The sequence below is a fragment of the Symsagittifera roscoffensis genome, chromosome 6 (assembly GCF_963678635.1).
Source record: "Symsagittifera roscoffensis chromosome 6, txSymRosc1.1, whole genome shotgun sequence".
NCBI classification, from domain to species: Eukaryota; Metazoa; Xenacoelomorpha; order Acoela; family Convolutidae; genus Symsagittifera; species Symsagittifera roscoffensis.
In genome coordinates this window covers 45399908-45415687 of record NC_087067.1, presented here as the reverse complement: position 1 = coordinate 45415687, position 15780 = coordinate 45399908, and the positions used below count along the sequence as shown (strand labels likewise).

Sequence of the window (15780 nt, the reverse complement as noted above, 5' to 3'; positions counted from 1 at the left end):
ATAACAATTAGTCCGCTCTCGTATATTGCAAGAACCACAACCTCCGCCTCTAATGCAAAAGGAGATAAATTCATTTTCAAAGTATAAAATATATGCCTTTAAAACTCTTTGAATTTCAAAAACACAATGATAGACACTTTTTGGATAAACTTGACTCAATTTGAGAAAACTGTATCAATTGGTAAAGTTTTTTTTTCAGCTGGGAAACCTGAAAATTAAAATCCGCTTTTGAAATTACAAGTCGATCACGTTTTTGCGATTTTTATTTTTTTTGCTTTTCGATAGTGGAGTTTGCCTTCCTTTTAACAAGGTAATGAACTCAACTTAAAATAGGCCAAAATCAAACCGCGAAATATCAAATTTGAGCGTGAAAAAAATTAAAAACTGAGCCTGAAAAAAAAGCTTTCATCGACTCAAAAACGAATTTTTGATAAATGAAACATTAATTCTCATTTTTTAAACGTAATCCCGCTTATCGCTCGAGAAATTTTCCACAGGAAAATTATATACCTATAACATTATATACATGATAAATTAATCAGTAGAAAAGTAATTCAGCCAAATTATATGTTATCTTTTAGCTGTAATAATTTATCGAAACTATGCAATCAATGGGGGATCTCTTTAACTCTTTCCACCCACTCTAAGGTAACTAGTAACGAATTGCAAGCCCTATAAAATAATTCAATAGTTAGGCATATGTAAATTTTGTACCTAGAACAAATTTCCCTCCTTTTGCAGAGAGAGAGAGAGAGGAGGGGGTTAGTTAAAGAGATCCTCATATTTATAACTCACCTTTTCATTCCAAATAGTATATCATACAAATAGCAGATAACGAACTTGATTGCTTGCAGCAAAAGCACACCATTTACAAAACATTTCAATAAGAATATAAGTTCAGGTTATCAATTGAAGCTAGAAAAAGGATTGGCCAATTAATCGATTTTCTGTTCACAATTCCATTTAAAACTATATTTGCTAAACTTGAAATTTGCAATGCATAGTACACCAATTTCGCAGGAAATTGGTGTACTATGTGTTCAAACTACAGCTAAGTGTTCAAACTACATCTATCGGGTTCCTGAACTTTTTCAAAATGAGAACGACGTCAAAAAATTACACAACGAAAAACCTTCTCAAATTTCTAAAACAAAAGGACAAAAATTGTCATTTAAATTAACTGGCCTTTTCATGCATTCAGAATATAAAAATTATTATAATAGCAAGAACAAACATCGATTGATTGGATGTAATGTTTTAGAATTTCAGCGCCAGTTATGATTTCAACTTTTCGTTGATAGGATGCGTTGAATGTAAAGAATCACAGCCATACTGCAATTTTAAAAAACTTCCTGTCAAGATACAAACCGGACGACAATTAATTAAACCTTAAATCATGCCTTGACTTTGTTCATAATTTTCCCGAAGCAATTTGGCTGCGATACTTACATTCATTATGAAAACAGATGCGAAAACGTCCCGATCCACTAAATTTAAAGGGGATTTTTAAAACTGAAAAAGTTACTTGACTAACTTTTGCATATTTCTAATCGATCTTCTGCTATTTTGAGCGTTTTGATTGGTCAAAAAATTCAAATTAATTGATTGTTCTATTTAAAAAAAAAATTGTTTATCGGAAGCTGTTTCAACTATCTGTTTTCAAATTGTTGCTTGGTTTAGCTATGGATTGCGTGTAGCATTTTGGGCAGCTGATGTCGCAGCCGTTCTGGCCGCATTTGAGGCGGCACTTTGCACATGCTTGTTGGACATGACTCCGGTAGAAAATTCAGCTTGTGCCTTCTCGAAACTCGCGTCCGATCTTCGGTATAAGGCGTGTATCTGAAACAAGTACAATTGTCAGACCCGAGAAGAACAATCGCGTCATGCTGCACTGAAATTAATTGAGGTGTTTAGAAAGGTAAAAAGCAATGCAGCTTCCCTTCGTGATAAGTGATAGCTCGAACAAAGTGAATAATTATACTTCAAGTATTCCGTATAGAATGACTAGCTCAAATCATACTCTACTCGCTTTTACATTTCCTTAAAACATCTGAAGAAAAAACTTTTGAGGAACTTTTTATTACACATCGAGGGAATACAAACATTATCTAGTCCTTATGTTCTCCAAAGTTCCGAGGTTCGACTCCATGTGGTGGACAATTTACAAAAAAGCGAAAAAGAGCTTCGCATCACTTGCGATACAATAAATTGAAAAAGAACCTTTAAAAATTTTTTTGTAGAAAATTTATTTTTAAAATTGCAATACGGGGGGGGGGGGGGGGGGTCCTGTAACAAAATTATCTGCTAGAAGCTTTACAAAGAGCTTTCAAAATGCTAAAAACAAACCGAAACTTTCTGCGGTACCTAAACCGACAAAAATTAGCAGACAAAGAAGTCTAGAATATTCGAAAAGATTCAGTTTCGATCAACCATGGGTGTTACCACTGCACTAAATGCACAGAACACTCCTTGAAGTTATAAAGAAAACAATTTTCAAAAATTTTTAATGAACAGCATGAAAAGAAAAAAAATAGGCAAAACTTCTTGGAACTCAATTACTAGCCCAAAACCGGAATACACTGAAACTCCTTTTAATTCGAGTAAAAATGCTCAAAAATTAGGCAAATTTGGTTCTGCGGTAAGATTTTTTGTCGCCACAAGCTCTTCGCCACATGTACGAATTAACATTTGACTTTTAATTTCATAAGAAACAAAGGTAAAACGATTCAAGTGATTCTGTTTAACTAGTTCTTAACCCGAAAAATCTATATTCCGGTTTGATAACGCTTGCTAATCGCAAGCGTAAACAACACCGGCAAGATTGTAATCCAAATGCCCATTGCAGCTCGCACCACAAATTGAGGGCCTTCAAGGTTACATTTTACTTAATTTCATCTGACAATAGCGTACATTACAGGAATCGGCGAGCATTTCCTAATTTTAGTGATTGCAACAATGATGCAATTCACTAAATTGTTAAGCAGAAAAAAAACACAGCCAAAAGACAGTTGAAAAAGAGTCAATGAACGCAGGTAAACAAAAAAAATATTGGAAATGAAAAAAAAAATTTTGAACTCTCGAACTTCGAAGAAGAAATAGATAGCCTTAGAGCTCTTTGAATTTCTAGAAAAACTTATGATTGACACTTTTTTGATAAAATTAACACAATTTGAGAAAACAAGATCAATAGATAAACTTTTTATTTCGCTGTGAAATCTGAAAAATAAATCCTGTTTTCGATATTAGAAGTCGATCACGTTTTTCAAGATCTTTACTATTTTGCTGTTCGATAAAAGAGTTTCCTTTCATTTTAACAAAGGAAAGGAACTAACTTAAAAAATCAAAAGTCAAACCGCGAAAAAAATAAATTTGAGCCTGAATGATTGAGCTTTTGAGCTAATTTTCAAACCATCTTATTTTAACGAAAAATGATCACAGGCGAAATATCTTTGAAATTAAGCTCACGCCATGATTATGTTTCAGATGAAATTAGAACATTTTGTTAGAAACATCTTGTCAAATTAATAACTACAGCCTGTATTAACAACTTCATCAGAGATAATACTGTAACGCTGTTTCAAATACATTGGCAGCAAAAGAAGAAACTGAACTGTGCCACTACGATAACGAAAAATGAACTCGTAGTATAACACATGCATTTGCTTGTTCGAACAGGCAACTTTTAGTCGCAAGCATTTTGTTTTTCTTAGCTCAAACTTAAAAGAGGCGTAGCTGCACTTCACAAACACTTCCGAGAACACGGCAAAAAAGAAGCCTTATAAAACAAAAAGAGAAAAAAGCCTCGAATTAGTAAACCTACGACCTAGAGATTTAGAGACTCGAATAAAGCAACTACATATGCTAATAAATTACCAATGCTATGCAGAAAAAGTGGCAACAAATACAAATAGACACAATTTGGCATGTAATAAATTGTAATACAACAAACTAAAGGCAACCACGCTAACTTTGTACGTAATAAATTCGAAAGCATAAAGCCAAATTATGTATAAATTAAGCATTTCAAAAAGATTGAACAAAGAACTTCATCAACTGTGTTAACTATAACTAATCGAATGTCAAAGCAAATGCAATCAAAAAGCTGTAAAAGCGCCCCAAATTCGGCAACAATAATTGCTGCCCTTAGGTTAGAAAAAAGAGTAGTCGTACCATAACACTACCTCACTAAAGTTCGAAAGAAAAAAGATAGTTCACATGTGATCATTTTTCTTTAAGTTATTGGGGTTTGAAAATTAACGCGCGGCGGATTAATGCGTTCCAAATTGAATTGAGGCAATTCATTGGGTCTAATATTAGGATACAGGATGCTAATTACATCCCTTTGTAACATCAGCATTACGGGGGATGAATTGAAAAAAAAAATGGAAAATAGCCTTTACTTTTTCCGCTAATTTCGCCAATTTTTAAGCAAATTTTCAAATTTACCTCAAACTCTAGTCGGAACATTCAAGGTTTCACCCTGATATATGAGCAGTCTTGTTAGATAAACTACTATTTTTGTTCTGAACACTGGAAGAATTTTGGATTCGCATGTGTTATTGCCATGCATATTCAGATACCAGAAAAAATGCTAGATCAGTCCGAGTTATACATTATACTAGGGAAGTTTCAGTCATGTTTCGAAAAAAAAAACCTAACAAGTATTCCTTGTGTACAAAAGTGATTTGAAATTTTCACCAGCAAGACGAATTTCAAGCAAAGTGTAAACTGTACATCTATAAATATCATATAGATACATCATACATCGGTACAGAAATATACCAATGAATCGCAACAAAAACTTTTACAAAAGCTTGATAGTTGAATTCGATTGTTTAACCATTTGAAAAGAAAGAAAGATAGAACGAAATTAAGATTTTATCATCAATAACGTGCAAGCATAGCCAACAGACAGTTGGAAAAAGTCTATGGACGCAAGTAAGCAAACAATACTGACTTGTTTTTGAAAATATCACATCTTTCAAGTTTCAAAGAAAAAATGGCCTTAAAAAATTTAGGATCTTCTATTTTTTTGATGAAATTACATTATGTTTTTGTAACATTTACAATTTTAACCGTTCGATAGTTGAAATTGCCTTCCTTTCAACAAAGACCATCAACTGAACTTCAAAAAACATCAAGTCAAACCTAGAAAAATTGAGCCTGAACAAATTTTAAATTTCCTGAAAAAAATCATCACGACCTATTTAAGAGTCTTCACTACGTTCATCGACGCTAAAAAATTTGAATGACCGGACATTTTTCGCCATTTGTTGTTTTTGCTACGAGGATAGCACCCACAATAATGATACGATCAATTGTTTGTTATATTTCTCACCCTTTGTAGCATGATGATCATGGCACCACAGAGAGCAGTGAGTGCGACTGCCACAATTGCACTGCAGATGGCCCCAAAGTAGTGATCATCTGCTATCTGCCCAAACATCACTAGCCAACCACACACTCCGTACCCTAGAACCACGAACACGCTCCTGTTACATTTAGCCCAACTTCAAATGTTTCCTATCATGCAACCGCCGAAACAACCAAAAAAAGCTTCCCACTTGGATAAACTTTGAACTCATTTTTGTCAACTAAGTTAAAACAATTTCCACGTTCCTGGTAATCTTTCGACAGCTAGGCAGGTTGCCATGACACTTGACCTCACCTGGTGTTCCGATGGCAAACAGGACAACGAGACAGATCTCCAAGAAGAAGGAGAAAAAGAAAAAGAAGAAGCTGAAAGAAGAGTCCTTCTTGAATGCATTGTACACTGCTCGCATCCAACACGCATAGCCACAGGGTGCACTCAGCACCAAGATCAGAGCTCCAAACACTATCTGTGAAGTTGCATTGTCACCTAAAACAAAACAAAAATACATATAACTTTTACACTTGATTTTATATTAGATATGATTCGAATATAATGACTAGATAACACAGAGATAGCACTTTGCAACTCGCTCGAAAAAGCGGCTAAAAGCAGTTCTATATGCAAGTAAAGGCAAAGAGAATTCTAGAAACGCAAAAATTTCCGGCTACTGAATAGGAACCGCTCATATCCAGGTTGTCATTCACTCGCCCTACCAACTGCTTCATCCAATTAACCGTACCATAAATAAATGTAGTAATAAGGAAACCTTATTACATGGATATATTTTATGGTTTTCATATGGCGGAGCTCCGTATGAAAATTTTTCTGATAGACAATTTCTCATAAAACTAGCCTAATTAGAAAAAACTGGATCAATGTTTTTTTTTATGAGTTCAATGTTTTTTATTTGGTTGGGAAAGATTAAAAAAATCCACTTACGAGCCTGAGAGTCAATCACAGGTTTTCACGCCATTTCCCTTTTCCTAAATATTTAGAAGCGTAAATTGCCTTCCTTTTAGCAACTGAAAATAAATTGAACTAAAAAAAAATGAAAAGTCAAAACGCAAAAAAAATCAAGTTTGGCGCGATCAAAATTAAAGACTTTTTCTTGAACAAAAACCAACAAAACTCTTCACGACCTACAAAAATAATTTCACCACGTTCATTGACACTTAAAAATTTCATTAAACTCTGTTGCTATTTAATAACATCAAAACTGACTGCCGAAACATGCAGCTTATACTCAGACATTTCAAAAATCTGGAAATTTCTGAAGTTGGATTTTAATTATCATACTATTTTCTGAAACAAACAGCTTTTTCCGGTTGAGTTGATGAATTCAGAAAGCATGGTTACCTTGTTACTAATCAAACGTCACAGCACATGTTTTATACTGCTTATCTAGCATACTGATTCAAAAATGCCACCATAGGTAGCATTTTTATTTGCGACTAAGGTGGGACAAAAAATTCGCATCGTACTATCACGCTGCACTAGAAACTTTTGTGTTTTAAGACTCAAAGTTGTTACGACCAAAGAAGCACAAAAAGGATCGAAACCTTTTTTGCCTTTTAAATGACCAACTATAAGTTGAAAGGAAAACAATCAATGTACCTTGGAAAATTTGAAGCACCTTCGTCAATGTAACACCATCAGCATAAACTCTGAAGTAAGTTGGCTTTGTAGAAAGAGTAAAGAAAAAAAGAAAAATAGGCAAAACCCAAATAACAAGAAAGAAAAATAAGATAACAGATATTTCTCGTCGGTGACTCCGAAACAAGGAAGTGAAAAGGCAACTAAGCCAAAATAACATACGCCGAAACCACAAAAAATGATAAAACGGAATTGCACAAAAATTTGAAACAAAACCACCTCCATGTTTACACGGGTGAGCTACCATATTGTAAGACATAGGACTCCCTGAGCCTTCAAGCAAAACCCATGATTTAGAATATCAGTTTGCAAAAAATAAGTAGACAGCAGATAGTCCGACAATTTAAGCTATCGGAGGAAAAACTGAAAACCCAGATGAAAAAAAAAACAAGTGCCAGCCTCGAGTCAAATAAAACCTTAGACTGCCAACGCACGAGTTTTACTACTAGACCAAATAAAACGACTGAAAACACTCACGTTTTGTAATTTAGCAAGGACAAATTCATATAGATTACAAAATTGTGAACTCTAACAGATTTTTTCAAGTCTACACAGAGACGAGCTTGAGTAGGCTTAACTAACAAAAAAAAGTAGCTCCATAAAGTGCAATAAAACAAGTAGAAATAAACATCGAATTAAAAAAAACTCGGTTACATCTCAGATTCGATCTGAGAGATAAGAGTCCAAAATCTTGATAGCATTAACTGGGAAATCATCATTAGAATTTCTAAACATGTTCTACTCACTTAACACAGTAGTGACCTTTTTTTACCAAACTCATTTATATACGAGTTGAGTGGGGGAAAAAAGAAGGTTCGTGCTAAAAAAAACTAGCTGCTCGCTAGCGTATGTAATGTTATAATTCACAACAAGTCATCGCGGAAAACGAATTTTGATCTTTGAAAATGAAAAATTTAAGGAAACTCGATTTAATGAAAAAAAGCGGGTTAAAAACTTGGGATGCTCAAAAAAACCTTGCAAATCACGAGTATTAACTCGTGATGATTTTTCTGTGGTGATAAAAATGGATCGTTTCATTCAGTGTTGCCTCATGAACGAGAAATGGAAAAGTTATTTTCTACACGTGTTTAACTTTTTCTAGAAATTCTGTTCAAAAAAAGGTAAAGCGTGACCTCTAAACGTGCATAGCACTTGAAAATCGTAAGGGAAATGTACGCGAAAACAAGCTGTGATATATAGCTTTTTTGAATGGTCCTAACTCTTCGCAATACCTCTGTGGCCAAATAAAATTTTTTCCAAAAACTTTTTCGCAAGTAAAGGAACGAACGCAAAACATGCAAGAACATACCCGCGCTCTTAAATAAAACATAACGAGCATTGTTTCCCAGGAGCGCGCAGCAAACATACCGAAAATAACAACGGTTGCAAAAGCGATTCAACGCTAAAAAGACTTCAGAGTTGAGCCAAAGACCGTGAAAACATCGCAATTCTCATGGAGCTTGAAACAACTCTAAGGGGGGAGGGGAGAAGTTCTTGCCTCGTGACTTGGTATCGGAAGATTGCTACCGACTTCATGGTTTCACCACTGAGGCAAACTTGAACATTCTCGAGCGGTACACATCTTGGCACGCTGATGGCTCATTTGAAAGTTGTCCATCATTATTCTATCAAGCATATACTGTACATGCTGTTATAAACAACTGCTCCCGCCCTATGGTTTACATTCTTTTACAACTAAAAATTGAACGGCTAAACCAACAAGCATTTCAGGTGTTAAGTAAACCTAACCCACTATTAGAGCCAAAAAATTGCAAAGGTTATCGAAAAAGCAGCCATTTCTGCTTCAAATCGTAACTCCTCACAGCGTCTGTAAAAGGGTGCTTTTATTCATTTCGCAAAAGCCAATTGGCAAAAAGTACAATTATTAGGAGTGGCTGTTGAATACAGAAAAGATGAAGATTTAAGAAAAAAGGGAAATCCTTTAGTGCTCTCGAAGGATGGCATAAAGCTTTTCAATTAGAAATGGGCATGCTCACCCCACTATCAAAATTCATTCAGCAAATAAGGAAAGAGCAAAGCTAAACCGAAAATGGCCTGATTCAGTTCAAGTTTGGAGAAAAGACCTATGATTGTCCTAAATGTGCACAATTGCAACAAAGGATATCAGAAACTCTGAAAAATATCAAAACAATGATCTAATTTTGCAGCTGGAAGCTCTTTCAATTCACTTTGATCAGTAAAACCTCTTTAAATCAAACAAAAATTTTGACGCCTCAAAGGCTCTGATTTTTAACCGCTTTTTTGTTTTACATTTAGATTGAATTTAATTTTCTTCCGAGTTTTATACAAGTTTTCTTAGGATTTTGCTAGTTGTCTTTTTTTGTGAGTTCTCTTCTGTTGCGAGTTGTCGCGGTACCATAGCAAAAATGCCACCAAATAAGCGAACACAATAATGCACACTTTTAATTGCAAGTTGGGTTGGAAAAAAAAGGTTTGTACTAATACACTAGACTCGCAAGCTCGCAATTGTAACAACCCTACAGATTTGCAAAGGTTCGGCAAAAAGTCAAAATTCCGATCATAGGTCAAATGTTCTCGCAAGTGAAATCATGAATTAATATTGTTTTCCTGCGTTTCAACGATATTATTATCATTAAACATTTTTGTCGTCAAAGTCATTTTGAGACAGTCATTTTTGTCGTCAAAGTCGGACCTCGGAAGTAAGCCACAACTGTTCTGTTCGTATCGGGCCAATAAGTCCATTTTATCAGGTGCAACACAACATCTCATTTAAACACAATTTTCTACTGGCTCTTTTGTCTCTCATATTTTTCTATGGAACCAAAACTTTCTGGTTGTTTCATTTTCGTATTAGTGTGATTTTCTTAATTGGTTTAGGCAGGGCCAATTTATCTCATAAAAAAACAAATGGTTTGAAAAGCGTTAAAAAACTGAAATTTTTTGAACATTTTTCAAATTTGGAATTTGAGGAAACACTTTAAAGCTCTTTGATTTTCAATAATTGTTTATGATCGACATTTTTTTGTTAAACAGATCCCATCTAGAGAAAACTGGATCAATAGGTAATTTTTCATTCCGCTGAGAATTCAGAAAATTAAAGGCATTTTGAAATATTTTCGTGACCTGTATACTTTGGCTGTTCAATATTGGAAACTCACAAAGGAAAATGAGCTTAGCAAGAAGAAATCAAAAAAAGAAAAAAAAGGAAAAAAAATCATCATGACCTATACAAGTGACAATCACTTCGCTCTCCTTCTTTTTAATTATTAGTTCAATTCTTATAATTAGTATTTCAATTCAAACAAACCCCCTGAAGCAGCATAGACGACACAGGCGAGTAAATTAACCAATAGAATCAACACCAGTGCCAAATAGATATAATACACCAGCTTCACAGTCTGTCTGAACTCCTGGGCTATGTCCACGTCGAAGTCCTGGTAGAAGCACGGCTGGAAGGGGAGGAAGGAGGGCAGAGGGGGGAAATTATTGGGCCTGATACCCGCAGCTGCTTCCCTCTGATTAATCTCACGTTCCTGTAATTCAGCAGTACGTTTTTTTCTAGTTCTCGGTCCTTCTCAATGCCAGGCCACCCGAGGGGAGGGGGATGTCATCCATTTCGCCAAAAACGGTTCCACCTTGAGGAGGCACAGGGTAACATCGTGTGCTACCAGGGGCAGTTTTAAGGGCTAGCGAAGACAGCGATTGCATGTCTTTTTTTAGAAATATCATTTTCATTCGCAAACCGCGTCCTAAAATTTATTTATTTTTTTTTGGAAAAAATTGAGCTCATTTATTGAATATTACTGTTTTTCCGTTCTAGATTGTAATTTTGTTTGTAATTCGCATCGTAATACTCGCGCTTAATTTCACCTTATTCCGCTTTTTTCGGTCATAGGCAACAACAAAATTACAGTTCCGTTGCAGTTATCTGCTAGTGAAAAGAATAAAGCCAATCAAACTCCTTCATTTTTTAAAAACCTTAAATTTGAAAATAAATAGGTATATAACCAAAAGACTGATGTAAGCTCAAAACAAACCATGAACAAAAACTTCAGAACTTGATTGAAAAACCAGCTCCATCTGCATGTTTCAATTTTAAACGTATCTTCTGAATAACAGACAACTTTTGGTACAGAACTTTAAGCACAAAAAGCACTTAAATGGCAGGAAAAACAACCCTAGATTGAAGTTAGTTGCCGCTTTCAGAGTGTGATCGGAACAATCATCTCGTCCTTGAGCATTTACCTTGCGTTCCAGCTCCGCTGCCTTCTTTTCCAACATGTCTTGTTGCCTTATCAACTCCTCGCTGGACAAGGGTCGACTGTTGGCCGAGTAGGGCGGGGGAGGGCCAACCACTGAGCCAGATCTGACAAAACAGCGACAAAAAACAAAGTCACCATAGAAAAGAGATAAACAAGCCAGCAACTTATGATTGGCATTTTTTGATAGAATTTACCCAATTTGAGAAAACTGGAGTACAAGGGGTAAAAAAATTATTTCGCAGAGAAACCTGAAAAATAACTTCGACTTTCAAAACTAGAACTTCTCGTGCCATTTCAGCTTTCATAATTGGATAGTGCATGTTGCCTACCTTCAAGTAAATGAACATGAAATGAACTCAGAAAGTGCATATATACCTGAGGACATTCATATGTGCACTTGTAATTATCAATGAACTTCTTTTGTTATCAGAGCATTTTAACGTTTTTCCTGAACAAAAAATCATCATGCACGACATAGAATCTGAACTACGTTCGACTTAAAAATTTCAAAGAGCCAAAAATTTTGAGCCAAAGTAATTTAAGAACTTGTAGTCTTTACCATGCTGTATACACGTCCATTTACGTTAGGTGTCATCTAAAAGTTTTACCACAGAGGCGAAGCTGCGTTTCGCAAACACCAGCAAGAACTCGACAAGAGTGCAAAAGCTGTATAGTGCAAAGAAAAAATAGAAATAAACCTCGAATTAGTAAAAGTTCGTCAACGTCTCGGATTCGATCTGCGACCTAGAGATCATGAGTCTCACGCGCAAAACGGGCACTCTTAATCCATCACAAACACTAGCCACAAATAAAGCAGATAACAGATGCTATGAAATTTTCAAGGCTAGATCGTGATTATAGCAAACTTGCCATCAAATAAGTGAAAACTTTCCACTTTCAATGAACAGTTTCATTTGCGAGTTAGATAAGAAAAAAAACCAAGAATGTTCTTACTAATACATCAGCTGGTCGTAGTGTAAATCGAAAAAAGACCTCTACGGGATTCAAAACCCGCACATCGAGTTAGTCTCATACTGTACCGACTTACTGTCTTCAAACTGTACAGACTTACTGTCTTCAAACTGTTGCGGATGCTTACTGACTAAAAATGCTACGCAGAAAAACTCCACCAGTTTCTTGAGCAAAATTTATGCGAGTAGCCGGGCGAAAATTGTTATCAATGTTTTATGGGTTGACTAAAAAAATTTCAGGGAAAATTTTCTGCGCTGCAGGCGAACTTGTGGAAAAACAGGCCGTTTAGGGTACTTTTTGGTAGATTTTGACCACAAAATTGCGTTCTTTTGTCTAATGCGCCTTTATAAAAATTTGAATGTCGTTAGGCCGAAAAAAGATGCCGCATAATAAACCAAGGAGGACCATTTGGGTGTTCGAATAACTGCGAAGGTCATCCGCCCTCTCCTACTTACGCCCCTGCGTATAATACAACGCTTACAAGCTTGCTTGAGTAAAAAAACATGTCAGAACAGAAGGATCCAAAAACAACATTTAATAGACAAAAACCTGAAAACTATTTGAGCAAAAAAGAGCTTAGGCATATTCGACAGTCACAGTAAAATTAGCAAATGACTAGAAAAACAAAAAAATAATGTGAAATTTATTTGCTGAAATTTTTTGATTCCCAAAATGGCGTTACAAAAAATCTAAAAACTAAATTTACTTGTTTACTTGAGTAAAAGTACAATAAGGCACAAATAAGCTATTATAATCGGCTTAAATTTAGCAAATAAATCGGCTCGCTCGCTTTATTCTCTCAAAATTAGACCAAAAATTTCAAACTACTCGACATTGAGAAAATTTTTTCATAATTTTAAATTTTGTTCAAATCACGATTGAAAGAGCTTTAATATGATATATTGTTCGATTCATTCCGATGATTATTTGTATACCTGATTTTGCGTGGAAAAAAAGAACAAACCAAAACAAACCCGAATGTAACTTTCCTCCACATTTTTCAAATGGTCGGAACAACAATTAAACCCAGCAATACGCGAGTATAATAAACTTCATAAATTGCATCTAGCATTGAAAAGTATATTCACAAGTTAGATACATTTAGCCTGCAACACAGTCCGATTATTCGAAACTTCGGCGGTGAAATATGGTGATTATGATAAAAACGGGGCCTAGGAAATTAGACGACAAGCAAATTAGACGACCGTAAAGAAACGGAATTTACGGACAACCAGTATTTACTCAGCCAAAAGTTAATTTAAGTATGTAAACAAAATTCAAGCAATTTGCGCGCAAGTGATTGTCTAAACTGGACAACCAGTATTTACTCACCAAAAAGATAATTTAAGCCTGGGGGTTGATAAATTAGACGATAAGCAAATTAGACGGAGGTACTTAAAAGGAAATTAGACGGTTTTGCAAAACTGCAATTGTGAGAAAATAGACAAAAGTGAGAGAAATTAACTTTGTTTGCACACAAATTGCGTTAGAAAAATAAAATTGTTTGTAGACAACAGTTCAGTTTCGGTGGCCAAAAACTTTACAAGTCAATCATGCATATTTTATTCAATTCGAAACTCTCCTGTAATATTCAGATTTGACATTTTATGTTGATTCCAACTAATTGTTTTAATAGGTATTGACATTTTATGTCGTTTTTGTATTTGTGAAACTTAACTCTTTTTGTTGGCCCTTTCCCTTTCGTCTAAAATGCCAGATAAGTAAAAAATAAATTCCGTCTAAATTCGTTTTTGTAGCATCCGTCTAATTAGCTTATCGTCTAACTTCCTAGGCCCCTTTAAGCCTGTAATTAAGTTTCACGCAATTTGCACGCAAGTTATTGTCTAAATTTCGTTATTTTGTGATCGTCTAATTTGCTTGTCGTCTAAATTCATAAACCCCGATAAAAAACACAACAGAATATACGGTTACGCAGCGGTATTTAGACAACCGCGTATTCGTAATAGTCATCAGTAAGCAAACAAATCTATATTAACCAATCAGAATCGAGACATGGAAGATTGCTTTCTGATTGGTTACTATAGTATTTGTCTGCTTACTGACAAGTATTAATACACGGTTGTCTAAACTCCGACCGCACTCTGTACTATACGTCATTCGCTCCTCTGCGCTTACATTCAACATGAGTAATATAATGCTAGTGAATCGGCGTTTGTTGTAATTTTGATTTTCTGCTATTCGAATGCCAGGCTGTTTGGACACACACATTATTGAGTTTTTCTCGCTTACTATAAAATTTGTCATTATTGGTTGAGAATCAGGCAAACGTATCTCAAATATTTATGCCATTTTACGGCCCTCATTTTAAAGCAACGCTGATCGGGTCATGTGAATCATATCTCCCCTGTATCAATTTAGGCGGGAGATCACTGCTGGTTAAGAAGAAATGCCTTTTCATGTTTTTATTTAGTGTTAGGGTATCTTTCCAGTCTTTATTTTCAAAGGGAACCGCCCTCACTTGATAAGTTAGTTTACTTCAAATTATCTTGATTTAAAAACTATGTGAAACTTACTGTGATGATGATGTTGTGTTAGTCGAAGGTTTAGCAGACGGCATCACATACTGAGCGGAGGGCTCGTTGTTTCCGACCACATATGCAGAGTAGCTCGATTGCGTCGGAACATTTGCTGTAGTAGTGCTTGTCGACCCAGGTCCACGACTCGTCTGGTGTTCCAAAATTGCGGGGTCCGTAAACGGGTTATAATCCTCCATTGTTAGATCAAATTTTCTTTTGCACTTAAGTCAGAGTTATGCGATTGTTTATACAGATGATTCAATCATTAAGAATAAATACGAATCATACTCTTTGGGTTTTCATTTCATAAAATTGAGATAAAATATTGACATATTAATCCTGAAAAAAAAACAGCAGTTTGCACAGAGGCGAAGCGGCTTTTCTCGAACTAAATCAAAACAGCAAACATGAGCTTTAAGATACAAGAAATTAAAGCATTAACACAGAGGCGAAGCTGCGCTTCTCAAACACTAGCGAGAACACGACCAAAAAGCAGCTCTATCAAGTGAAATACGAAAAAGTAGAAATGAGCCTCGAATTAGCTAAGTGTCTGATTCGAATCTGCTATCTAGCAAATTTGAGTCTCACGCACTTACCACGGATGCTTGAAATCCCAAAAAACTAGCCACCAATAACGCAACTACATATGCTAATAAATTGCCAATTCGATGTAGCAAAAGTAGCACCAGTTACAAAAAGACAAAATTTGCCTACCGATTCAAAAAGGCACCAAAAGAAGCACTTTTATTTGCGACTTAGGCTGGAAAAAAAAGAAAGTTCAGACAAATATAATTTGCTTCGCAGGTATAAATAAACAAGAGTAGCCGGCTGCTGTGCAATTACCAGACATTTTCAACCACGGTTAATTAAAAAAATACTAAATTCAAAAAATCCTTTTACCAAAATTAGGACGTTTGTTGAGCACTACATGAATCTTCAATAGCTAGTTTTCCTTCGGTAAAACTGAGTTTTTCATCATTTAAATAAACGTTTTTCACAT

The 15780-nt window shown here is 35.3% G+C and overlaps 2 protein-coding genes across 2 annotated transcripts in view; both read right to left on the bottom strand.

The window, feature by feature from the left end:
* Positions 1-15780, bottom strand: part of LOC134848506 (stomatin-like) — a 331343-nt gene that overhangs the window by 195226 nt on the left and 120337 nt on the right. The gene's annotated exons all lie outside the window — the stretch shown is intronic.
* On the bottom strand, positions 1592-15115 carry LOC134847621 (secretory carrier-associated membrane protein 5A-like). Its single transcript, XM_063864762.1, has 6 exons — positions 14778-15115; positions 11255-11375; positions 10317-10542; positions 5669-5860; positions 5339-5472; positions 1592-1839 (listed from the first exon to the last, which is right to left on the bottom strand). The coding sequence occupies exons 1-6, from the start codon at positions 14975-14977 to the stop codon at positions 1681-1683; spliced, it is 1032 nt and encodes a 343-aa protein (XP_063720832.1). The 5' UTR covers positions 14978-15115; the 3' UTR covers positions 1592-1680.